This window comes from Hyla sarda, chromosome 8, assembly GCF_029499605.1.
Source record: "Hyla sarda isolate aHylSar1 chromosome 8, aHylSar1.hap1, whole genome shotgun sequence".
Lineage (NCBI taxonomy): Eukaryota > Metazoa > Chordata > Amphibia > Anura > Hylidae > Hyla > Hyla sarda.
In genome coordinates this window covers 131,581,908-131,609,229 of record NC_079196.1, presented here as the reverse complement: position 1 = coordinate 131,609,229, position 27,322 = coordinate 131,581,908, and the positions used below count along the sequence as shown (strand labels likewise).

The following is a 27,322-nucleotide window of genomic DNA, read 5'->3' as shown; positions in this document are numbered from 1 at the left end:
TAGGTCCTGGTGCGCGAAGTCCTGCCAAACCAGGACATACATTTAAGTCAGTGGTCATTAAGGGGTTAAGGGTACATTTACACGTACATAACCCACAGTGGGAAATCATTTTCTGCTAAGAGCTGCAGACACACTCATTCACCCAATTCACTTACTGATTAACCCCTTAACGACGCAGGACGTATATTTACGTCCTGCACCGGCTCCCGCGATCCCGCATCATATCGCGTCGGTCCCGGCGCTCATCAACGGCCGGGACCCGCGGCTAATACCACACATCACCTATCGCGGCGATGTGCGGTATTAACCCTTTAGAAGCGGTGGTCAAAGCTGACCGCCGCTTCTAAAGTGAAAGTGACCCGGCTGCTCAGTCGGGCTGTTCGGGACCGCCGTGGTGAAATTGTGGCGTCCCGAACAGCTGACAGGACACCGGGAGGGCCCCTACCTGCCTCCTCGTTGTCCGATCGGCGAATGACTGCTCCGTGCCTGAGATCCAGGCAGGAGCAGTCAAGCGCCGATAACACTGATCACAGGCTTGTTAATACACGCCTGTGATCTGTGTAGATCAGTGTGTGCAGTGTTATAGGTCCCTATGGGACCTATAACACTGCAAAAAAAAAATGTAAAAAAAAAGTGTTAATAAAGGTCATTTAACCCCTTCCCTAATAAAAGTTTGAATCACCCCCCTTTTCCCATAAAAAAAAAACAGTGTAAAAAAAATAAAAATAAACATATGTGGTATCGCCGTGTGCATAAATGTCCGAACTATAAAAATATATCATTATTAAACCGCACGGTCAATGGCGCACGTGCAAAAAAATTCCAAAGTCCAAAAAAGCGTATTTTGGTCGCTTTTTATACCATTAAAAAATGAATAAAAAGTGATCAAAAAGTCCGATCAAAACAAAAATCATACCGATAAGATCACAGCTCAAAAAATGAGTCCTCACACCGCCCTGTACGTTGAAAAATAAAGTAGTTATAGGGGTCAGAAGATGACATTTTTAAACGTATACATTTTCCTGCATGTAGTTATGATTTTTTCCAGAAGTGCGACAAAATCAAACCTATATAAGTAGGGTATCATTTTAACCGTATGGACCTACAGAATAATGTGTAATTTTTACCGAAATATGCACTGCGCAGAAACGGAAGCCCCCAAAAGTTACAAAATGGCGTTTTTTCTTCGATTTTGTCGCACAATGATTTTTTTTTCCGTTTCGCCGTGCATTTTTGGATAAAATGACTAATGTCACTGCAAAGTAGAATTGGTGACGCAAAAGATAAGCCATAATATGGATTTTTAGGTGGAAAATTGAAAGGGTTATGATTTTTAAAAGGTAAGGAGGAAAAAACGAAAGTGCAAAAACGGAAAAACCCTGAGTCCTTAAGGGGTTAAGCTGGCTCTTGCCGTGCACAAAATGGCCATCTGGAACTTTTTCCAGGCAGATATTTTGCCATCTGAATGGACCTTTAGGGTATAAAGGCAAACTTTAAATTTTCTGGAGCTGATGGTTGTTTCCAAACTTATACAATTGCCTTTTTGTTTAACTACTAAAATGTCGGAGGTGGAGCCCATCTTCTTTAATGCCACAGCCTGGCATGCCCCTTCACTTGCTCTAATTATGCCCTCCTTGATGTATAGGACTCTAGGCATCAATCAAGGAGGTGCTGGGAGTTGAGGGTGAGCGAGTAGGTGTACCAGGCTGTGGCACTTGAGCAGCTTGGGTCCACCTCCTTAAAACTTGGCCGAGAAAAGATTCCTTTGTTAAGCAATCACAATCAGCTCTGAAAAGGGTACACTTTGGTTTAAACCCGAAGAGTTAGACTGTGACACCTTTTTTTTTTTTTCTTTTTTTTTTTTAAACATAGCTTAAATTGTGTCCATTATGGTATATAGGATTCGTATGTTTTTTTATTTCTACTCTAAAATCACATACATATTTTTTAGTGTTTATTTTCAACCCTGCTGATCCTGTACCCCTGTATGTCCATGCGGATGTCTGCCAAGGCTGTGTTCAATGGGCTCTGTTTGTGCCAAGAGATGAACCTGAAGTTTTGCCTTTAAAAGGACAAAGATGGTTAAATAAATCTCAACTGTATTTCCTCACAGGAAACCAGGTAATGAACAAAAGTGGAGCCATGTTTGTTTTTCCTTTATAATTAATTACACATTATGATTTTACAATTATCTTAATTTAGTTTATAGTCACACTTAGTATTTTAACAGATTTATGGTTGTCCAACTAAACTATAATTTTGTTAACCTCTTGGTCTTTATCCTTTTAGGAACTGATGACATTTAGCACAAAATCTTCAGAAGAAAGTTTGAAACCTTTATGCAAGCAGGTATGTGTACATCAATAAAAATATGTAAATTGGGTAGAAGTTGTCCTGAGAAGTTGGGAAAGTAGCCAAGATGGTAACCAGTCCTCATTATTGCTTAAAGAAGATATCCCATGCAGCAAAGAAAAAAAAAATACCTAGCCATTCCATAGTATATTCACCTACCACCTCTGACATGTTTGATTTTTTTTTTCCGCCCCCCATTCACTGGCTATTCAGCTCATAAATTCCAGTTACTTCCTGGTTATGGTGGCTATGCCTGTGATCTCAAAGACTACATTTCCCTGCATGCACTGCTTACATTTCCTGCTCTCAGCTGCCTGAGCAGAGAGCTTGTTACCACCCCTAACTTATGTTAGTCACTCCCACATAACACTGAGCTCCAATCATAGCCCTATACAGCAGGGTGGCCACTAGGAAACAAAATGTAATCCCAGTGCTCAGAGAGAGGGACCCTGGAGTTGAAGCTGCAGTTTTACACTGAAAAATCACTCCCCTCTCCTCCTGCTTTACACTGGCACAATCACCTCCCCCCTTCTCTGCCCTGCACTCCTCTCTCCCCAGTGCTCAGTGTGACAGGTCTACGCTGGCAGCTCCCTCCCCTCCCCCTTCTCCTCCGTTCTCAGTGTAAAAACATTAGCAAGGATAGGGGAGAGAATCAGCCTGTTTGCTGGGGCTGCTATCATCTGAATCAGCCGGCATATAGGCAGTGCTGCTCAGCCAATCACTGCAGAACAGAGGGAGGACAGTGTGAATATTCATCAGATGGGAGGGGCTAAGGCCGAGCACAGGGAGCTCTCTGCAGCACAGGGGTTTTCTGGGTAATTGTCACGTCACGGCCCCTGGATGCTGCTGATAACAGCCTGAATAGGGGGTCGAAAGTCATGAAAACCTGGAACAGCTGAATTTCCTGTCAGACAGAAGAATGCAGATAAAGCTTGTTTCTAAGCAGCATTGGTAATGGAAGTGATTTACAAACCTATATAACTTTACCTTCTGCACTAAAAGCTGAACAATTGTTTACTGTGAGACTTGTCCTTTAATCACACCAGCAACTTGATCCTAAGAAAGTATTTATTTTTCTACATTTATGTGAAGGCAGCATAATTACTTATTATTTTATTCTTCATACTTTAAAGGCTGCACATATAGACTGCGCTAGTCACTACTAAACTACTTTTAGTCCCTTTAAAGCCAGTGGGCCCACTTGGAACGCATTAAAGTATATGTTGGCAAACTTTTCCTTTTTTATTCCTCCAAGTGTGAAGGCAGCCTTGATGTTTCAACTGCCCAGAATTGTTAGAGAGTACCTGTCATCAACAAAAACTTTTAATATGTTGTTCATAATCATTAATGAAGACATTGTATCTTCATTATAAAATATTAATATTTATACCAGTTTTTTCATTTTATACTTTTGGCCACTAGGGGTCTCTCTTCTATGCCTGGTCTGCAGGCAGCTTCCTATGCTTTTCATAGTAAGTGTACAGCTTTTAGGACTAATGCTGAAAGGGCACTGGTCCTTCCACAGGAAGTTCAGTACTCTCAGCTCACTGTGAGCTACAAGCCTGCACATGCCTCTCATATAACAGAGGCCAGTCACCTCCCCCTGCTCTGTGTTCTCCCTACCCCTCACCACACGTTTTCTTATACATTGTATTATCTCACTGCACTCCCTGCTCTGTGCCCCCCCCCCCCCCCCCCCCCGACATTCATCTTAATTACTGCCTCTGTAATTGCTCCCATCGCCCCTGGTTCTCAGCATTGACTTTTTAGTGCAGAGAGACACAGCTGTTGTCTGTCTGGGCATGCTGGGAGTTGTAGTTTTGCAACAGCTGGAGGTACCCTGGTTGGGAAACACTGCTGCAGAGGGAGAGCAGCATACAGGAAGACTGGCAGAAGCGGAGTCCCGGCCAGGCTTCATGTGACATCATGCCTGCCGGGACCCGCCTCCTTCCACCCCTCAGAAAGACAGTGCTCCTGAGCTAATGAAGAGGGATAAAAAAAAGGTATTTCCACAGCATTTTAAACCTCAATAAACACAGGGATAGGCATAGTTAGAGTAAGGGACAGATGGGGAGGGGGATCAGGGAAAGTTTAGTTGATGACAGATACTCTTTAACAGAAAACTAGCTAAAGATATTTACATAAAGCTTCCATCTTAAAAAAATGTAAGGTCACCATGTCAGGTCTCAGTCCTTTATTCTTTTCCTGGACAACCAGGTAAAACTGGGTCGTTGAAATATCAGGCTTAACACCTTTAGGACACAGGGATTCATTTTTGCATTAGCCATAACTCTCTTCCACCTACTTTTATCCCCCTTTTTTATTTTTTTATTTTTTTTGTACTTTCGTTTTGTTTTTCTCCTCACCTTCTAAAAATCCTAATTCTTTCAGTTTTCCACCTAAAGACCCATATGAGGGCTTGTTTTTTTTTTGCGCCACCTTTTCACCACAAAATTAAACTACTAAACCAGACAAAACTATTTGTGGAGCAGAATTGAAAAAACAAAAAAAACTTTTGGGGGCTTCCGATTCTCCGCAGAGCACTTTTCGGTAAAATGATACGTTATCTTTATTCTGTAGGTCCATACGATTAAAACGTATGTAGGTTTGATTTTGTTTTATTTCTGTTAAAAAAATTCATTTTTGTATTTAATTTTTTATGTATACGGGGATGTGTGATTGCTAATTTTTTTTGCACCATGTTCTGTAGTTTTTATTGGTACGATTTTTGTTTTGATGGGACTTTTTGATCGTTTTTTATACATTTTTTAAGGTACACTAAGTGACCAAAAATACGCAATTTTGGACATTGGTATATTTGGTGACATTGGTATATTGTGCGGTTTAATTAACGTTATATTTTTATAGTTCCAACATTTACGCACACGACGATACCACATATGTGTATTTTTATTATGTTTACCAAGTTTTTATATGGATTTTTGGGAAGGGGGGTGATTTAAACTTTTACCATGGAAGTGGTTAATGGGTGTTTTTTAAGCTGTTTATTCAACTTTTATTTTTTTATATATTTACACTTCAAGTCCCCTTAGGGGACTTTTAGGAGAAATGATTAGATTCCTCATACAGATCAATGTAGTTCCATAGAAATACATTGATCTCTGTGCTCTACGCTCGATTGATAAAGCCTGGTCCAGCCAAGTTCTATCAATCACAGAGCCGGGACAAGGAAGAAAAGAGGGGTAAGCCTTCCGGCTACCTCCACAGTGGATCGACCACGACACCCTCACAGCCCCCATTGCCACATGTTGGCTATTAATGGCAGCCCTCAGCTACAGGAATCTGCTGAAGGCCGCCCGATATGGTGTAGGCTCGAATCAGGAGCCTGCTCCATACACTGTTAACATCGTTAACAGGTTAATGGGAATGCATCACAAAAAGTTTTTTTTTTTTTTTTTAGAGAGTAAATACATTTTTCAAATTTTTTTTAAATATTTTTGGAGATATTTTAAAAAAATTGTCACTAAAGAAAAAAATAAATTGTCATATTTCCCATTCTTGAACAACAGAGGGAGCTAACATGAGGAATCTGGTGAAAACAAGGGACGTTCTGCAAAATGTGGCCTCGCCTGTCTGCACCTTCCTCTGTGTCTGTAAGCAAAAAGAGAGGGGGAGGGGAATTTATAGTTTTTTCAATTCCACTAGGCAGAGCCATTTTGTTGGTTGAGAAAGGCAGGCAGGCACTACTGCAGGGCTAGCAGGAGTTAATAGACCGACATGTAGAGTGGCGCAGAGATAGTGAATATGCTTCTGGGGGTGCTAATCAAAATGTCCAGGTACAGTATAACCAATACGTGCAGAGAAAAAGTAGATTTGCACTCTCCCGGTGAAGCTGTTAAAAGTCCTCTTTATTAGATGCAGGTTAAAACATGCTGGAAGTGGGGTAGAGAGATGCGGTCAGCATAAGCTGACTGACCGGCTGAGGCGAGGCAGCGCTCTTTTCGCGGTTCAGCCCGCTTTGTGTAGTTCCCCATATTTTAATTCTCAGCCAGATACCAACCAAGCAGCCTGATGTTACCAGGGTGGGCGAGGACCATTGCTACTGGCCCTCCCCAGCCTAAATAACGCCAGCCTGTTAACGACTAGGCCCAGGAGCGCCATTTTTGATGCTCCAGGCCGGTTTGTAGCAACTCTTTCCAGCACCCCTGTGCCGGTGGGTAATTGGGGGTTAGCGCTAGCTGTTTTTGGGGCTAACGCTAAGCCCTGATTTGGTAATGGATTCAGTCTATAAGACAGTTTCCACTACTAAGCCTTTAACCCCTTAAGGACTCAGCCCATTTGGGCGTTTTTGTTTTTTCCTCCTCGTCTACAAAAAATCATAACTTTTATATTTTCATCCACAGACTAGTATGAGGGCTTGTTTTTTGCGCGACCAGTTGTCCGTTGTAATGCCATCACTCACTTCACCATAAAATGTATGGCGCAACCAAAAAAAAAACTATTTGTGTGGGGAAATTAAAAAGAAAACCTCAATTTTGCTAATTTTAGAAGGTTTCGTTTTCACGCCGTACAATTTACGGTAAAAATGACATGCGTTCTTTATTCTTTGGGTCAATACGATTAAAATGATAGCCATGGTTACGTACTTTTCTTTTACTGTTGCGCTAAAAAAAAAATCGCAAACTGTTTAACCAAATTAGTACTTTTAAAATTTTGAAGACCTATAACTTTTTTCATTTTTCTGTATAAGCGGCGGTATGAGGGCTCATTTTTTGTGCTGTGATCTGTACTTTTTTATTGATGACATATTTGCTTATATAAAACTTATAATGCATTTTTTATAAAAAAAAATTTGGAATAAAATGTTCTAAAAAAGCAGCTATCTTGGACTTTTTTTTTTTTTTTACGTTCACGCCGTTCAGCAGATGGTATCATTAACCTTTTATTTTAATAGTTCAGGTATTTACGCACGTGGCGATACCAAATATGTATATACATTTTTTTTATACTTTTTGGGGGTGAAATAAGGAAAATGGGACAATATACGTTTTTATTGGGGGAAGGGCTTTTTTTCCCCCCCCCATAGGGGACTATTTATAGCAACCAATCGATTGCTAATACCTTTCAGTGCTATGCATAGGACATAGCACTGATCAGTGTTATCGGCTATCTTATGCTCTGGTCTGCTCGATCGCAGAGGCAGCGGAGGCAGGTGAAGGGACCTCCGTCTGCCGTTCCGGATGATCGGATCGCTGCGGGCGATCCTATCATACATTTTAGTGACCGCAATGCTGCAGATGCCGTGATCTGTATTGATCACAGCATCTGAGGGGTTAATGGCAGACATCTGCGCGGTCGCGGATGTCCGCCATTACTGCCGGGTCCCTGGCTGCTATCAACAGCCGGGACCTGCCGCGCATGACCCGAGCATCGCTACGATGCTCGCGGTTGTGCATAGGACGTAAATGTACGTCCTGGTGTGTTAAATACCAGCTCACCAGGACGTACATTTACGTCTGGTGTCCTTAAAGTAAATTAAATAAATTAAGTTATAAAAAGTTTATTCTAAAAAACACTCCCCTCACAGGCCCTCGTTTAACATTTTATTAGTGTAAAAAAAAAATCGTTACAGTCCACCGGATCCAAAGTAGTCCTCTGCATACACTGATCTGAAATGGGAAGGAAAAAAAAAACACAATACATTGGTTAGTGCATTTAGGAAGAAAAATAATGGGAAAAATATGTTATATAGTGAGATTTGCTTTGGACTTGATAAAGGGAGGAATCCCGAAAGCTTGTCTCTACAAAATTCTGTTAGTCCAGTAAAAAAGTATTACAAGATACTGCAACATTTTTTGATTTGCATAATATATATATATATATGTGTGTGTGTGTATGTATGTATATAACTACTGCACCGCAGTTGGACACCATTTTACCCAAACAGGCCACTCCATACATGACCTTACCATCAAGATACTGAGAGGGAACTTCAAGAACACACGAGAGAGAGAGAGAGAGAGAGAGAGAGAGAGAGAGAGAGAGACATTAGAAGCTAAAATGATACTGTTTTTTGATTCCAAAAACAGAGGACTTAGTCTGGAATTGAGCTGCTTATCTCATTATCAAAACTTCCTAGGTACTTTTCTTTTCTTTGTAGCCCTCATTGTGTTTTTCCGAAAAACAGTAGAATGGTGGGCTTTACCAAAAAGCTCTGTCTTGGTCTCATCTGTCCACAAGTTTTCCCAGAAGGATTTTGGCTTACTCAAGTTCATTTTGGCAGAATGTAGTCTTGCTTTTTTATGTCTGTGTCAGCAGTGAGGTCCTCCTGGGTCTCCTGCCATAGCGTTTCATTTCATTTAAATGTCGACGGATAGTTTGCACTGACACTGATGGTGCCTGAACCTACAGGACAGCTTGAATACCTTTGGTACTTGTTTGGGGGTGCTTATCCACCATCTGGACTGTCCTGCGTTGACACCTTTCATAAATTTTTCTCTTCCGTCCACACCCAGGAAGATTAGCAACAGTGCCATGGGTTGCAAACTTCTTGATAATGTTGCGCACTGTGGACAAAGGCAAATCTAGATCTCTGGAGAGGGACTTGTAACCTTGAGATTGTTGATATTTTTCCACAATTTTGGTTCTCAAGTCCTCAGACAGTCTTTGCATGAGGAGAAGTCATGCTGAGGTGAAGAGACCTAAGTGAACTTCTCTCCTTTTTATCTGCTTTCAGGTGTGGTTTTTATATTGCCCACACCTGTTACTTGCTCCAGGTGAGTTTAAAGGAGCATCACATGCTTGAAACAATCTTATTTTTCAACAATTTTGAAAGGGTGCCAATAATTTTGTCCAGCACCATTTTTGTAGTGTGGTGTGACATTATGTGCAGTTTGCTTTTGTCCCTCCCTTTTTGGTTTAGTTGCAATACACAAAAAGGGAAAACATGTGTATAGCAAAACGTGTGTTACTGCAATCCTTTTCTGTGAGAAATACTTCATTTTCTTGTACAATTTCAGGGATGCCAACATTTATGGCCATGACTGTATGTGTGTATATACAATATATCTAAAATTTTTAACACAGCTGCGACATTAGAACAGAAAAGTGTGTGAGAGACTTTTGGTAGTCTGTACTTTACCATTCTTCAATCACCAACAAAATGGCTGTCTTGTGGAATAAAAAAAACTACAAGTTCCCCTCCCCCTCTCTCTTCTTGCATACAGACACAAGAGGAAGGTGCAGACGGGCGAGGGCGAGGCCACATTTTGCAGCATGTCCCTTGTTTTCATCAGATTTCTCATGTTAGCTCCCTCTGCTGGTCAAGAGGGGGACATATGACAAGTTATTTTTTAATTTTTCATATTTTGTGACATCACATTTTGAAAAAAAGATTTCCAAAAATATTTTCAAAATTTGAATTTTTTTTTTGAACCTATTCTAAAAGAAAAGAAAACATTTGGTGACACATTCCCTTTAAGGGGTCTATGGCCAGTGAGTGACGTAGAGCATCTGTGAAGGTGTTGTTAAGTGACGTCATCACAGATGCTCTACGTAATGGCAGCCCCCAGTAAAAACATTATAATTGAATGAAATGTATATTACATTACACTTGTGTCACATACACATATTAAAGTGTTACTCCGTTCCCCAGCGTCCGGAGCTCAATGTTCCGCACGCTGGGTGCGAGCTTCCGTGTTCACACGCCCACCCCCTCATGGGCGTCACACCCTGCCCCATTACGCCACGTCCCGCCCCCTCAATGAAAGTCTATGGGAGGGGCATGACGGAAGCCCGCACTCCGTCATTCGGAACATTGAGTTCCGGACGCTGGAAAGCGGAGTAACCCTTTAACTAAACTAATTTTCTAGAATAATTTTAATCATGCATAAATAAAAAAAGGGACACATTCCCTTTAAGCATACTCATTTAAACTGTCCTCTTCAGACCCCTAGAACACTTATTTTTCCATATATACAGGGCTGTATGAGGGCAAATTTTTTTTGCACCGGGATCTGTAGTTATCAGTAGGGACCACGATTTTGGGCATTATCGGTATCGGCAATTACCTTGCCGATAAGCCGATAATGCCCCGCGCTCCCGCACTGCCCCCACCGCACCGCGGCCGACCCGCCGCACCGCGACCACTCCCCCCCCCCCCCCCCCCCCCCCCGACCTGCCGCACCGCGTCTCACCCCCAACCGCCCCGGCCCCATTGCCTCCTCCATCCATCCCTACGCTACTTCTGACTCCTGCTGCGTCCTGCGTTACGCTGTGCGCAATGACACATGACGTGACGTCACCATCAGTGCGCACAGTGACAGCTCAGGAGGACGCCACCGGAGCCAGATGTATAGTGGACCCTGGGAAATGGGTAATTATAAAACCGGGGGATGGGGGGAGGCAATGGGGCCAGGGCGGTGCTGTGGGGGGTGCGGCGTGTCGGGGGGGGCGGGTCGCGGTGCGGCGGTGGGGGAGAGCGGGTGGCGGTGATAGGACTCAGGACCCCCGGACAGGCAGGGGGAGAGAAGTGGGTGGCGGTGGCGGCCTATGGCACCGCAAAAGCCACTGCAATGCATTGATTTAAAGCGCCCGCTTTAAATCAGTGATCTGCAGCGGTGTCGCGGGGGGATAACTAGCCGTTAACTTATACCGGAATATCGGTATAAGTTATCGGCTATCGGCCCTAACCTCCACCGATTATCGGTATCGGCCTTAAAAAAAAAACGATATCGGTCGATCCCTAGTTATCAGTACCATTTTTGTTTTGATAGGACTTCTTAATCGCTTTTTATTTGTTTTTGGTATTTGAAGTGACCAAAAATCTGCAATTCTGGAATTTGGATTTATTTATTTTACATTTAAGCCTTTGACCCTAGGTGTTTTATTAAACATTATACTTAAATAGTTGGGAACTTTTCGCATTCGGCGTTACCTCATATGTTTATTTTTGCTTACAATATTTTACTTGAAAAATGGATAAAAGAGAGTGAGTATATCTTTTATTAGAGAAGAGCTGTTTGCTGTCTGTGCATACTGGGATATGTAGTTTTGCAACATCTGGAGGGCCACAGTTTGGAGATCACTGTGCGGTGGTTTCTAAACTGTGGCCCTTCAGGTGCAAAACTACAACTCCCAGCATGCCCCAAACAGCTGTCTCAGCATGCTGGGAGTTGTAGTTGTGTATCTCTAGCTGTTGCATAACTACATCTCCCAGCATGCCCTTTGGCGATCAGAGTTGTATGGGAGTTGTATTTTTGCAACAGCTGGAGGATTGTCCTCCTGGAATGCTGTATCCTCTACACGATGGTGAGGGCAAGATGGGAGAGAGCAGATGGGGGGAGGGGGGCTCCTAAATGAACATTTTACATTAAAAAACATAGATACATCTATTACAAGCCCCCCCTAAAATGAGCATTTTCCCTTTCCCTAATTTCCATCATCCTAACTCATCTGTCCCAATGTGTTTTCTCGAACGCTTCACTGTACTTTAGGCGACCCATGGCTTATCCATGGACCCCCTTAGCCTCAGACTTTACACACACATGGAGTCAGATGCTGTCCCTATGGGTCACTGGCGTTATAGATGGCTTTGAAGCTCTGTAATGGCGTATAGGCTTCATCTGCAATCCCGAAGTACACATTTGTTATCACTGGCGTGGCATTCTTGACGGTCATCTCACACTTCTTCTTTAGGCAAGGCAAAACACAACATAGCAAGATTATTAGAATTATGAGTATGATCATTTTACTGGTCTTATATTGGCTGAGATATATGTGCAACAAGTCTCCCCAAACATTTTTCATACCCCCCCTTTTTCCTCTTACACCATACATCATATCTAATGCCGTAACGATTTTGGAATATTATAACAGATGTGGTTCTTAGTTGTTCGACCTGACCTTAACCCCTTAAGGACCAGGCATGTATGAGTACGTCCCCTGCGCCCTGGGTCTTAAGGACCAGGCACATACTCATACGTCCGTGGGAATTTTGCATCCCGTCGGGCGGGTTGCGAAACCGGACGCCTGCTGAAATCGTTCAAAAGGCGTCCGAGGGGGGCCTCGCCCCATGTCGGCGATCGCAGAAAATCGCATGTCAATTCAGACATGCGATTTTCTGCTATTCCGGGCTGATCGGGTCTCTGGTGACCCGATCAGCCCGGAAAATAATGATGATCTGATCTGTTAGTGACGGCCCAGATCATCTTGCAGGGTAGGAGTGAGGTCGCAGTGCTGCGATCTCCTCCTATCCCCTGCCATTGGTCAGAACTGATTCTGACCAACGGCAGAGCAGGACAGTGGGTTGCCATGGCAACCCCCATTCTGCCCACCCCTGGATGTCGCGGGGAACATGGGGAGCATATGGAGGTTGGTACCTGCAGGAGAAGATGCCTGGGAACAGCTGATCGTTGCTGGAGACTGCTGGATCCTTGGTCAGGTAGGAAAGCGACTGGGTGGGGGGGGGGGGGGGGGAAATGAAAGTGAAAGTAATGTGATCTTTACTGTGGCAACCACTAGGAAGGTGAAACTGCAACTCCCAGCATGCCCAGACAGCCAAAGGCTGTCTTGGGCATGCCGGGAGTTGTAGTTTTACAACATGGACCACTGTTACAGTGGTGCCCAAACTGTAGCCCTCCAGATGTTGCCAAACTACAACTCTCAGCATGCCTAGACTGCCCAGGCATGCTGGGAGTTGTAGTTCTGTAAGATCTGTCTCAGATTTAGCAATTTTCATGAATTTTTTGAAAATTGCTGCTCTACTTTGAAGCCCTCTAATTTTTTCAAAAAGTAAAAAGATGTCCATTTTATGATGCCAACATAAAGTGGACATATTGTATTTGTGAATAGAAATTAAATTTTTTTGGAATATCAATGTTCCTTACAAGTAGAGAGCTTCAAAGTTAGAAAAATGCTAAATTTTCAACATTTTCATGAAATTTTGGGATTTTTCACCAAAAAAGGATGCAAGTAAAGCCGAAAATTTACCACCAAAATAAAGTAGAATATGTCACAAAAAAACGATCTCAGAATCAGAATATTCGGTAAAAGTGTTTTTTTTAGATATTAATTCTTAGTGACAGTGGTCAGATGTGCAAAAAAACGCTCTGGCCCTACAGTGAAAATTGGCCTGGTCCTTAAGGGGTTAAAGAGCATTTACAAAGAAATGTATTAATCTTTGTTGGTTATAATAGATATAATTAATTTTAATCTGGGATATTATTGACTCAACTCCGGCTTTTTACTTGACCTATAGCTATAAAACTCATCTGGGGCCCCCCTTGGGACTCCTATAACATCAATATACACAAAGGGGTCAAAACTCCCAGCAGGGGCTGCACGTTTACCTCTAAAGTGTGGTTTGTATTTTTGTAGGTTCGGTAATGGAAGTGTGTATGGGCAGACGTGTCTTGACTAATGTGTATTCCCCAGTTTAATTCCCTTCTAATTTGACTCTAAACTTCAGATCCCTAAGTATCCCATACTTTACGATAGTTATCATTTTCTCATCCCGCTATTTGTACATGTTCACCTACTGATTCTCCTCATACAACGTCCCCTCCAAACAATCTGTAGTGATTATCTTTCCCTTTGGAACAACCATGGTTATGTACAGACATAGACTTAACAGTTATCAGAGATACATCTATACGGGATCATCATATGCAATCCTCACTTATTTTTATTTCCTGCATAGGTTTTTAAGAAATGGGTGACAATTACAGAATCTGAACTAGGTACAATTTTACAAAAGGTTCTTAATTGTATACTTTACTGTATCTATGGTTAGGGATCAGTACAATTAGACAAGGAGATACTGATATTGACCTACCCCAAGCAGTTAGATAAAGTCTACTCGTATTCTCTGAAACAGGTAAGATGTTTATGGAGCGTGTTGGTCAGGTACCTTTATTGTTTTTACATATGGTCATATGTCAGATGTAAATGATGACGTCTGTACAAACCTTCTTTCTGCATTGTTGAATCCTGAGGCGACCCATTGTACGGACATTACTACACACATAGCTCCCCGTTGCTTAGTGTATGGGGTCATATATGTTACCATGGGGTACAAGACTGCTGGCACATACATTTTCCTACCAACTCTCTCCGGATGCCGTCTTTGCCCTGTACCACCTCTTTCTTTTTCCATTGGTCTCTCTCAGCATGCATAGCTGGTTCCTGCAAGAGACCTAACCAGAAAATTCCACATTGCCCATCCACCTGTACACTTTGTACCATCATCGTGGGGGAACAGGAGCGCTGCAGTCTTGACAGCCTCCTTCACCATTCAGTCCCCTTGGCTTCTGGGGCTGTTTCCTTCATGTGTCTCAGATCTTTACGATGCCCACTTTCTCTGGCTGCTCTCGGACTTTGAACACTTGAATTACAAACTACAGATTGGTTTGCTCAAGGATTCAAGAACACTTTTACTTCAATATGCCCATACTTGTGGGCGGTAATTAAAGTGTACCCGTACTCATTGTGTCATACCTTCAGATATCTTACACATCTCAGTGAATACCTTCAACTCTACTTCTCTGAACCACCAGCTCAGATCGAGTGGTTTATTGCAGTAGAACTTCATTCTGCGTGTGGTCACCATATATCCTGTCTTATGTATTACATCTTTACATTACTTGGAACAAGCTTACATTTATAACTCAGCATCAACCATGGATTCTCTGATATCCTATCATGGCTCTTGAATTTTTTACCTTATAAGTTTAAGACTAGAGATGAGCGAACTTAAAGTAAATTTGATTCGGCATGAACTTCTCGGCTCGGCGTTTGATGACTTATCCTGCGTAAATTAGTTCAGCCTTCAGGTGCTCCGGTGGGCTCGAAAAGGTGGATACAGTCCTAGGAAAGAGTCTCCTAGGACTGTATCCACCTTTTCCAGCCCACCGGAGCACCTGAAAGCTGAACTAATTTGTGCAGGAAAAGTCATCAACTGCCGAGCCGAGAAGTTTGTGACAAATCGAATTTACTGTAAGTTCGTTTATCTCTATTTAAGACAATCAGCATCTTCGTAATACACTATCATTATAAAGTTATCCACTTAAAATTGATGTTATTCAAATAAATACAATGTAGAATGTATAGGTATATCCCATTGTGTATGCAGGTACTAATAACGCATTCAAATTTAAACAGTAGATATGTGGTTTCCTCAATCTAATGTGACTATGTTTCAGTAGACCTTTCTCGTTCCACTCCTCTGTCACTGGTCACCACCCCTTTGAGTCTGGCTTTTTGTCCTCCTTTCGGTTTAGTCATTCCTCAATAATTATCAAACGTCTAGGTGTCTGCTTGGCTTCCTGTGTTATTTACATGGATATACAATACACATGTAACGTGTAACAATACCAACATTTACAAATACTCAGCATACAACACACAGGGCCCACATTCTCACCAAAAACAAAATGTAAAAGAATAAAAATATACAGAGCTCTTTCAAAAATTGGGAAAAAAATCACCTTTAATGTGCATTATTTATAACCAATAAACCATTAGCTGATTTTAAATGCTTAAGGTAATATTTATTAATTAAATACTGATCACTTTTTAAATTTGTTTTACGTTTTATTTTATTTTCCTTGGCCACACATCTCTCATTACTCCTACAATATAATCAAACCATTCATTGTTTCCTTATACATTTATTTTCTTTTTTTTATCCATCTTGCACTCCTGCGAAAACAAACTTATTGAGAAATTAATAAAATATCATCAAATAGGTTCATTAGGACATAAACATGTACATACACAGCTTCACCAGAAACCATTCACTGGTCATACTCCATGTATTCTTAATTCATCATACATGCTTCAATATACTAGGTGTGTTAAAATGGCTGCCGGGGAATGGAGGTGGGAACTAATTGGGTGAGCTAAAATGGCTGCTAGGGGAGGAACTTCACTTCTGGAGGTGGTAACATGGCTGCCCCCCATAGGAGTAAGCATGTGTCAGAGACTAGCAGTCTCTAGAAAGAGAGAGAGAGAGAGAGAAAGCATAGGATGAAGAAAGGTAAAATCTTAACAATGTCTGTGTTTATGATTTTAGGGTTTCACTCCATAAGGGATTCTTAGCTCCATAATAATAGTATTATACAGACAGTTCAATTTTCACACTCCCTACCCCCCCCCCCCCCCCCAATCAATCTCCATTTTCCATTCATGGCATCCCCCCACCCTAATACAAAGGCTCTCTTCAGTGAACATATAAGTCTCACTATCCTATCACCAGTTTATAAAAAAAAATGTATGTCTGTTCATCGGTGTTAATTTCATTACCTAAATATTTTCATCATACTTTCAGCCACCAACTTCTGCCTATCTATATCCATTCAGATGACCACAATATAACTAAGTCAAATCACAATTGTTCTCAAGAATCACACTGTTGTATATTACCCTGATATATATATATACCTTCTTATCCTATCAACCATCAATATATTTCAAACTTGCAACTGCCTTAATATCTATAATTCATCAATTCTGAACTCACCACAGGTTTTCCATCAAAACTTCACTTTTTTTTTTCTTTCTTCCTGTCAGCAACTCACTTTATCAGTGAGTTACATCTGCAAACTTCATAGCCCCCCCCTTTCACAGTCTTGCAGCTGTGTAGCTTCAGCCCTACACAGCTGGTGGGCCCTAGTGGGCCTCCAGCTGTTGCCAACTAAACACACTTTAAAACTTTAAAACACTAATACATTAAATCTAGCATTAGAAGGGAAGGTCCCCACCCCCCTCTTTGTCTGAATTAGCTAATTTAACAATCATCCATGGACACATTAAAAATGAAGCATAACACATATTCAATCAGTTATAATTGGACAGGTCCCAGGAATATTGCAGGCAGTCTCCCTATCCTAGGCTCACATCCAGCGTCTATTCACAACAGCGTCAGGCGCCACTCTGTTCAAGACCTGCCGCCCACTTATGATAGCCTTGTCCTAGCTATGCCATGTCTACTCATCCCAGACACGCAACTGGCTACTTATGACAATTTACTTTGCAATTCATTCCCTGATTACGACCCAGTCCCTCCCGCCGGGATCCTGCGTACTCATTCACATTTCATACACACTCGGGCAGTAGATAGCTACTTTATGATGACAGGTACATGGGTAATTGGCTCTGGGCGAGAATTTACCTGTCTGTCTCTGGTAGGTTACGTGTAAGTCTACTAGATCAGCAAGACAAAAAAAGGGGAGACATGGGTACTTTTGGCTAGGTACAATTATGTCCTACCGTATGCCTGGAGTTAATCAAATCCCGTCTGCCTCCGCCTTTGGTCATTCCGCCTGGTCTGGGTATTGCGACTAGCACATAAGGCCTAAACCCAGGCCCCACGGTAGTTGGGCGACACCTGATGTGGATTTTATCAGTGCTCTTGTAGCTATCTTACTCCCGGCCAAATCTGTATACAGAATCTATATACCGAAGTATAGCAAAGTAAATCAAACGGAGCCATTGGCAGTTTCAAATGCTTCTGCGTTCTGTGTTGCTCTCCACTGAGCTTTATTTCCCCTTACACTGCCCCCCCCCCCAATAAAAATGAACACTGATCGTACGGCAGTGTTTCCAAAATGGAGTGTCCAGCTGTTGCAAAACAACACTCCCAGCATTTCCGGACAACCACTTACTGTCCAGGCGTGCTGGGAGTTTAGCAGCAGCTGGAGGCACCCTGTTGGGGAACTTAGTACTCAAATGCGCATGGTGCTCTCTCACTTCGGAGCCCTGTCGTATTTCAAGGAAACATATGGGGTATTTCCGTACTCTGGAGCAATTGCACTACAAATTTTTTTATTTATTTATTTTTCTCCTTTTACCCCTTATGAAAAGGAAAAGTTGGGGTCTACACCAGCCTGTTAGTGTAAAAAAAATAAAATAAAAAAATTTACACTAACATGCTGGTGTTGCCCCATACTTTTTATTTTCACAAGAGCTAAAAGTAGAAATTGTGTTACAAATTTGGGGGGTCTTTTTCCTGAGCACGGAAATACCCCATATGTGGGCGTAAAATGCTTTGCGGATGCACAACAAGGCACAGGAGTGAGAGCACACTATGTACAGTTGAGGCCTAAATTGGTGATTTGCACTGGGGTGGCTGTTACAGCGGTTCTAACATAAACGCAAAAAAATAAATGCCCACGTGTGACCCCATTTTGGAAACTACACCCCTCACAGAACGTAAAAAGGGGTATAGTGAGCCTAACACCCCACAGGTGTTTGACGAATTTTGGATGGGAAAATGAAGAAAAAAATTTTTTTCACTAAAATGCTGGTGTTACCCTAAATTTTTCATTTTCACAAGGGAAAATAGGAAAAAGTGCCCCAAAAATTTGTAACCCCATTTCTTCTGAGAAAGAACATACCTCATATGTGGATGTAAAGTTCTCTGCATGTGCACTACAATGCTCAGAGAGCCTTTTGGATTTTGGAGAGAAAATTTGTCCGGAATTGAAGGCCACGTGTTTTTACAAAGCCCCCATAGTGCCAGAACAATGGATTTTGGAAACTGACGGTATGTAATAAGGGGTGCAGTGAGCATTTACGCCCCACAGGTGTCTGAAAGATTTTTGGAACAGTGGTCCATGAAAATGAAAAATTACATTTTTCCTTTGCACAGCCCACTGCTCCAAAGATCTGTCAAACACCAGTGGGGTGTAAATGCTCACTGCACCCCTTATTGAATTCTGAGAGGGGTGTAGTTTCAGAAATGGGGTCACATGTGGGGGGATCCACTGTTCTGGCACCCTGGGGGGCTTTGTAAACACACATGGCCCCTGATTTCCATTCAAAACATATTCTCTCTCCAAAAGCTCAATGGCGCTCCTCCTCTGGGGTATTTCCATACTCAGGAGAAAATGGCCCCAAAATTTGTAACTCCATTTCTTCTATTACCTCTTGTAAAAATTTAAAATTTGGGGGAAAAAATGCATTTAAGTGAAAAAAAAATGCTTACAAGAACTGGCGAAAGAATGAAGATTGAGTTTTCTCCTTCAATTTGCTGCTATTCCTGTGAAACCCCTAAAGAGTTAACAAACTTTCTGAATGTAATTTTGAATACTTTGAGGGGTGCTCATCATTTATGGGGTATTTCTAATATGAAGGCCCTTCAAATCCACTTCACCAAGTGGAATTTTTCACCAAGAAATGATGCAAGTATCGAAGAAAATTTACCACTTACATAACGTAGAATATGTCACGAAAAAACAATCTCTCAATCAAATTTATAAGAAAAAGCATCCCAGAGTTATTAATGCATAAAGTGATGGAGGTCAGATTTGAAAAAAAAATGCTCTCGTCCTTAGGGTCATAATGGGCTCCGTCCCCAAGAGGTTAAGGACTTCACCTTAAGGACTCAGCAATTTTTTTGCAATGCTGACCACTGTCACTTTATGCATTAACCCCTTAAGAACTAGGCCTATTTTGGCTTTAAGGACCAGACCAATTTTATTTTTGCATTTTTGTTTTTTCCTCCTCTCCTTCTAAAAACTCTTACATTTCCATCCACAGACCCATATGAGGGCTTGTTTTTTGCGTCACCAATTGTACTTTGTAATTACATCACTTATTTTACCATAAAATGTATGGTGCAACGAAACAAATATTATTTATGTGGGAAAATTTGAAAAGAAAACCGCAATTTAGCAAATTTTGGAAGGTTTTGTTTTCACACTGTACACTTTCCATTAAAATGACATGTTTTCTTTATTCTGTTAGTCAATACGATTAAAATGATACCCATGTTATATGCTTTTGTATAATTGTACCGCTTAAAAAATATCAAACCATTTCAACAAAATTTGTATGTTTGAAATTGCCCTATTTTGACCACCTATAACTTTCTCATTTTTCTGTATATGGGGCGATATGAGGGCTCATTTTATGCGCCATGATCTGTAGATTTTATCAGTACCACACTTACTTAGGTTTTACTTTTTGTAAATGTAAAAACATTTTTGGAATAAAATGTGACAAAAAAGCAGCAATTTTAGACTTTTAAAATTTTTTTACGTTTACGCCGTTCACCGTAGTGGATAACAAATATGTCTGTTAATAATTTTTTTTTAACGCTTTTTGGGGGGTAAAATGGGAAAAACAGACGTTTTACTTTTTTATTGGGGGAGGAGATTTTTCACATTTTTTTTACTTTTCTTTACTTTTTTGCACTTTTTATGTCCCATAGGGGACTATTCATAGCAATTAGTTGATTGCTAATACTGTTCAGTGCAATGCATAGGACATAGCACTGATCAGTATTATCGGTGATCTTCTGCTCAAACTCAGACCAGAAGACCCCGGGAGACAGCCGGAGCCAGGTGATGGGACCTCCGGCTGCTATGCTGGATGATCGGATCCCTGCGGCAGTGCTGCAGGCGATCCGATCATCCATTTAAAGTACCGCACTGCCGCAGATGCCGTGATCTGCCATTAACCCCTTAAATGCCGTGATCAATACAGACATCCGCGCGATCGCAGATGTCCACCTTTACCGGTGGGTCCCTGGCTGCTGATAGCAGCCGGGACCTGCCGTGTATGACGCGAGCACCGCTCCAGTGCTCGCGATCATGGCGGCGCCTAAATGTACGTCATGGTGCGTCACCATGACGTACATTTACGTCCATTGTCGTTAAGGGGTTAATAACTCTAGGATGCTTTTACCTTTAATTCTGATTCAGAGAGATTTTTTGGTGATATATTCAACTTTTACATAGTGGTAAAATTTTGTCGTTACTTGCATCCTTTCTTGGTGTGAAAACCCAAAATTTAATGAAAATTTTGAAAATGTTTGCATTTTTCTAACTCTGAAACTCTCTGCTTGTAAGGAAAATAGACATACCAAATAAATGATATATTAATTCACATATACAGTATGTCTACTTTATAACTGCATCATAAAATTGACATGTTTTTACTTTATGAGGACATTAGAGAGCTTTAAAATATAGCAGCAATTTTCAAAATTTTAACGAAAAATTCTAAATCTGAATTTTTCAGGGACCAGTTAAGTTGGAAGTAGATTTGAGGTGCTCTTTCTGTGAGAAATACCCCATTATAGAAACTGCCCCCACTCAAAGTATTCATAATTACATTCAGTGCAGCAATGTGGAGGAGAAAAATCAAAATCTTAAATTTTTTTTTACACGAACATGTTCATGTAGCCCCCTTTTTTTCCTTCATTTTTACAAGGTGTATAAGGAGAAAAAGCCCCTCAAAACTTGTAAACTAATTTCTCTTGAATATGGCAATACCTGTTGACGTAAAGTGCTCTGCGGGCTTGCAACATGACTCAAGAGGGAAAGAGCAACTGTGAGGTATTGGAGGGCGAATTTTGCTGTCATGGTTTTTGGGGGGGCATGTTGCATTTAGGAAGCCTTCATGGTGCTAGAACAGCAAAAACAAAAAAAACTCCACATGGCACAATATTTGGGAAACTACACCCCCAAGGAACATAACAAGGGGTATAGTGAGCATTAACACCCCACAGGTGATTAACAAATTTCCGTTAAAGTTGGACATAAAAATGAAACATTTGATTTTTTTCACTAAAATGCTGGTATTACCACCAATTTTTTCATTTTCACAATGGGTAATAGGAGTAAAAGTCATAACACCATTGTAACACCATTGTAACACCATTTCTTCTGAGTGACTAACTACACTACAATGCTCAGAGGAGAAGGAGCGCCATTGGGCTTTTGGAGAGAGAATTTGGTTGGAATAGAAGTCGGGGGCCATGCATGTTCACAAAGCCCCCATGCTGCCAGAACAGTGGACCCCCTCACATGTGACCCTATTTCGGAAATGACATCCCTCACAGAATGCAACAAGGGGTGCAGTGAGCATTTAAACCCCACTGGCATTTGACAAATCTTTGGAACAGTGAGCAGTGCAAATGAAGAAAAAAAAAACTTTCATTTTCATGGACCACTGTTCAAAAAATCTGTCTGACACCTGTGGGGTGTAAATGCTCACTGCACTCCTGATTACACTCCGTGAGGGGTGTGGTTTCCAAAATGGGGTCACTTGTGGTGGAATCCACAGCATGCACCAACAGCAATCTGCTGTCTTGGCATGCTGGGAGTAGTAGTTGCGTGCCTCCAGCTGTTGCATAACTATAATTCCCAGCATGGCCTTCGGCCATCAGTACATGTCTGAGTTGTAGTTTTGCAACAGCTGGAGGCACACTGGTTGGAAAGCACAATGTTAGGTAACAGAACCTAAATCAGTGTTTTCCAACCAGTCTGCCCCATGCAAATCCCTAATTTAGGCCTCAAATGCACATTGCGCACTAACTCCGGAGCCCAGTTGTATTTCAGGGCAACAGTTTAGTGCCACATATGGGGTATTTCCGTATTCGAGAAAAATAGCGTTACAAATTTTGCGGGTCTTTTTCTCGCATGTTAAGGTAAAAAAAAAAAATTCCTGAATTGGGAAATGCCCCATATGTGGACGTAAAGTGCACAACATGGCTCAGGAGTGAGAGCGCACGATGTACATTTGAGGCCTAAATTGGTGATTTGCACAGGTGTGGCTGATAGTTACAGCAGTTCTGACATAAATGCAAAAAAAGACCCCATGTGACCCCATTTTGGAAACCACCCCTCAAGGAACGTAACAAGGGGTACAGAAAGCCTTAACACCCCACAGGTGTTTGACGAATTTTGGTTAAAGACGGACGGAAAATGAAAATTAGATTTCTCACTAAAATGCTGGTGGTGCACCAAATTTTTCATTTTCACTATAGGGAAAAAAGCCCTAAAATTTGTAACACCATTTCTTCTGTGTATGGAAATACCCCATTTGTGGATGTAAAGTGCTCTGCGGGCAAACTCCAGATCTTAGAAGAGAAGGAGCAAAATTTGTTTTCGGAGAGAGACTTTAGCAGGAATTGAAGGCCATGTGGGTTTACAAAGCCCCTATGGTGCCAGAATAGTCCACCGACTCTCCCCCCCCCCCCCCCCACATGTGACCCCATTTCGGAAACTACACCCCTCATGGAATGTAAAAAGGGGCGCAGTGAGCATTTTACACCCCACAGGTGTCTGACAGATTTGTTTGAACAGTGGTCCGTGAAAATGAAAAATTTAATTTTTCATTTGCACAGCCACTGTTCCCAAGATCTGTCAGACACCTGTGGGGTGTAAAATGCTCACTGCACCCCTTATTACATTCAGAAAGGGATTTGGTCTCCGAAATGGGGTCACATGGGGGGGGGGTTCTGCTGTTCTGGCACCATGGGGGCTTTGTAAACACACATGGCCCCCGACTTCCATTCCAAACAAATTTTCTCTCTAAAAGCTCAATGGCGCTCCTTCTCTTCTGAGCATTGTTGTTTGCCCGCAGAGCACTTTACATCCACATATGGGGTATTTCCATACTCAGAAGAAATGGTGTTACAAATTTTGGGGGGCTTTTTCTCCTATTACCCCTTATGAAAACTAAAAATGTGGGGTAACACCAGCATTTTATTAAAAAAAAAATCAGATTTTTCATTTTCTCGTCCCACTTTAACGAAAGTTCGTCAATTACGTGTGGGGTGTTAAGGCTTGCTGTGTACTCCTTGTTACATTCCTTGAAGGGTGTAGTTACTCAAGTGTGCCATGTGGTGTGTTTTTTTTTTTTTGGCACTATGGGGGCTTCCTAAAGGCGACATGCCCTTCAAAAACCATTTCAACAAAATTCACTCTCCAATAGCCCATTGTCGCTCCTTCCCTTCTGAGCCCTCAAGTGTGCCTGCAGAACACTTTACATCCACATATGAGGTATTCTCTTACTCGAGAGAAATGGGTTTACAAATTTTGGAGGACGGGTTCTCGTATTACCCTTTGTAAAATAAAAAAATGGGTCTACAAGAACATGTTAGCGTTAAAAAAAAAGTTGAGATTTTGAATTTTCTCCATCACATTGCTGCTATTCCTGTGAAACACCTAAAGGGTTAACAAACTTTCTGAATGTCATATTGAATACTTTGAGGGGTGCAGTTTTTATAATGGGGTCATTTATGGTCTATTTCTAATATAATGACCCTCAAATTCACTTCAAAACTGAACTGGCCCCATAAAAATTCCGATTTTGAAATTTAGAGATTGGTAAATTGCTGCTATGCTAGTGTCTTCCAAGTAAAAACATGTTAACTTTATGATGCCAACATAAAGTAGACCTATTGTATATGGGAATTATTATATCATTTATATGGCATGTCTATTTTCCTCACAAGCAGAGTTTCAAAGTTAAAAAAAATTCTAAATTTTCAAATTTTTCATGAAATTTGGGATTTTTTTCCCAAGAAATGATGCAAGTATCAACAAAAATTTACCACTAACCTAAAGTATATCACGATAAAACAGTCTCTGAATCAAATTCATTAGTAAAAGCATCCCAAAGTTATTAATGCTTAAAGTGACAGTGGTCAGATTTCCAAAAAAGGTCTTGTCCTAAAGGTCAAAATAGGCTTCGTCCCCAAGGGTTTAAAGGGGTTTTACCATGAAGATAAATGTCTAAACTGCTGCATTTTGTAAAATTTAATAACACTATATGCTGTGTGAGGAGAGAAGACATAGATTGTCAGGTTTTCATATAAAAATGGAAGTGGATAAATAGAAGGCAGAGTCAAAGAAATAAGGTCATGGCTGCATTATTTTTCAGAGGCAGACTTGTCATTTCAATTAACCTAACAAAATATTAAGTTTTCTTTGGAAAGTGGATCATGGTACAATCCCTTTAATGGATTAAAGGACGCAGCTATTTTTAATTTTTACATTTTTTCCTTTTTGCGTTTAAATAGACATAAGTCCTTCAATTTTCTACCTACTGGACCATATGAGGGCTTGTTTTGAGTCACCAATTGTACTTTTCAATGGCATAACTTTTTTTTGGGGGGGGGATGTGCTCTAGACAAGTAGGGAGACACTTAGTGGCAGCTTTTTTAAACACAAAACTTAGAAAACATCATCTTTTTTTAAACAAAGTACATTCAAACAAAGATTTTTTTATTTACCATAAGTAGTGCAATTGCAAAAAATTTTTTAATGATAGTGCCCATTTAAAGTTTGCTGCACAACATTTGGAAATGGCACATTTGGAAAACATCATGATATGGGTCTGCTTTTCATAATTGAATGAAGGATGAATGGGCAAATTTACTGAGACATTCTTGACAAAAATCTGCTGCCATTTACCATGATGATGATGATGATGATAAAACAAGGGTAGACATTTCAGCAAGTCAGTGATCCAAAACACACAGCCAAGATATCAAAGTGAGAAAATGCAGCTGATAGAATGGCACAGGCAATTACCTGACTTTAATTCTTTCCATAGATTTTCAATTGAATTTAAGATCATGATTCATAGATGAGGCAAACGGAACCTTCAAGATTGAAAGAATTTGTGGAAAAATGGGCCAAAATTACACTAAAACAATGCATGCCAGTCCATACAGCAGGTGTCTTGAAGTGGTCATTACAAAAAAAAAAAAAAAATTTTTTGTACAAAGTATTACATAAATATCTATAAATGTGTTCAGTATGGTTTTCTGTTTCATTTCACATTACACACAACTTAATTTCTAAACTTATTTATTTTGGTTTCTTAGTATGTATGGATTAGTTGGTTTGTTACCAACATCTGGTGAAAATGTCATGGCAATAGCACCTTTTAAAAATATATTTTTAGTCAGAGAAATGGTGACATGTTCAAAACTTTTCAACCGCTGTATGTTAATGAATCAGAGGATTACAAATGCTGTCAACAGATACCGTATTTTTCGCCCTATAAGACGCACCCAATTTTAAAGGTGCAAAATCAAGAAAAAAAAGATTCTGAACCAAACAGTGATCTTCAACCTGCGGACCTCCAGATTTTGCAAAACTACAACTACCAGCATGCCCGGACAGCTGTTGTCTGTCCGGGCATGCTGGGAGTTGTAGTTTTGCAACATCTGGAGGTCCGCAGGTTGACCACTGGTATAGGAGGTAATAATCACGTGTCCCTGCTGCTCCGGACCAGTCACCGCTTGTCACTGCTGCCCTGGATGTCGCTCCATCGCTGTCACCGCGTCCCCGTGGTGTCCCCGATGCTCCGGACGTAGTCTTCCCCGGGATCCACACTCTCTGTCGCAGTCATCACCTTGCTACGCACGCCGCTCCTATTGTATGACGGGACGGCGTGCGGGACGACGTGATGACATCGAAGGAGAGTGCCAGCCATGCAGGGGATCCCGGCACAGAGCACACACACCGAGGAGGCAGGTAAGGCCCCCCCCCCGGTGTCCTGTAAGCTGTTCGGGATGCCACGATTTCACCGCGGCGGTCCTGAACAGCCCGACTGAGCAGCCGGATTAGTGTCACTTTCCCTTCAGACACGGCGGTCGGCTTTGATCCCCGCGTCTGAAGGATTAATACAGGGCATATTATTCGCCGTATAAGACGCACCAACTTTCCCCCCCCCCCAGTTTTGGGGAAGAAAAAGTGCATCTTATATGGCGAAAAATACGGTATGTGATCAGCCACTCCAAGTTTTCTGCTAGTTACTACTTACACTGTTTCCTTACAGATAAGGGAGCTGACTGCTGCCCCCTAACGCCACACACTCACGCGCGCAGACCTGACAGACTACTGCCCCTCCAACCTCACTGTAAGGCTAGGTTTCCACGCAGGTTTTTCTGGCGTTTTTTTGGAATAAAACCACTGCAGTTTTTGAGCCAAAGTCAGAAGTGGATACATGAGGAAGGAGATGGGTCCTTTCTTTATATTTTTCCATTCCTTGAATAAACTTCTGACCAATGGCTCAAAAACTACAGTGGTAGTTTCCCTAAAAAACACTGAAAATAAAAAGCTTTTCCGGAACCACTCACCATATGTTGTGCATATTCAGACACAACACACATGAAGGTAGTAATTGAATATGATCCTCTCGTTACTGCTGCTCCTCCTCAGCGCTCAAAGTGAGACAACTTACACAAAAAAAAGGACTACTCCAC

The 27,322-nt window shown here is 41.4% G+C and overlaps 1 protein-coding gene across 3 annotated transcripts in view; it reads left to right on the top strand.

Moving 5' to 3' along the window:
• Positions 1-27,322, top strand: part of WDR75 (WD repeat domain 75) — a 400,614-nt gene that overhangs the window by 292,251 nt on the left and 81,041 nt on the right. For all 3 annotated transcript variants that reach the window (XM_056534259.1, XM_056534260.1, XM_056534261.1), the window contains 2 exons: positions 1,952-2,121; positions 2,290-2,349. In XM_056534259.1, the coding sequence (XP_056390234.1) occupies positions 1,952-2,121; positions 2,290-2,349 (230 nt within the window). The remainder of the gene's footprint in view (positions 1-1,951; positions 2,122-2,289; positions 2,350-27,322) is intronic.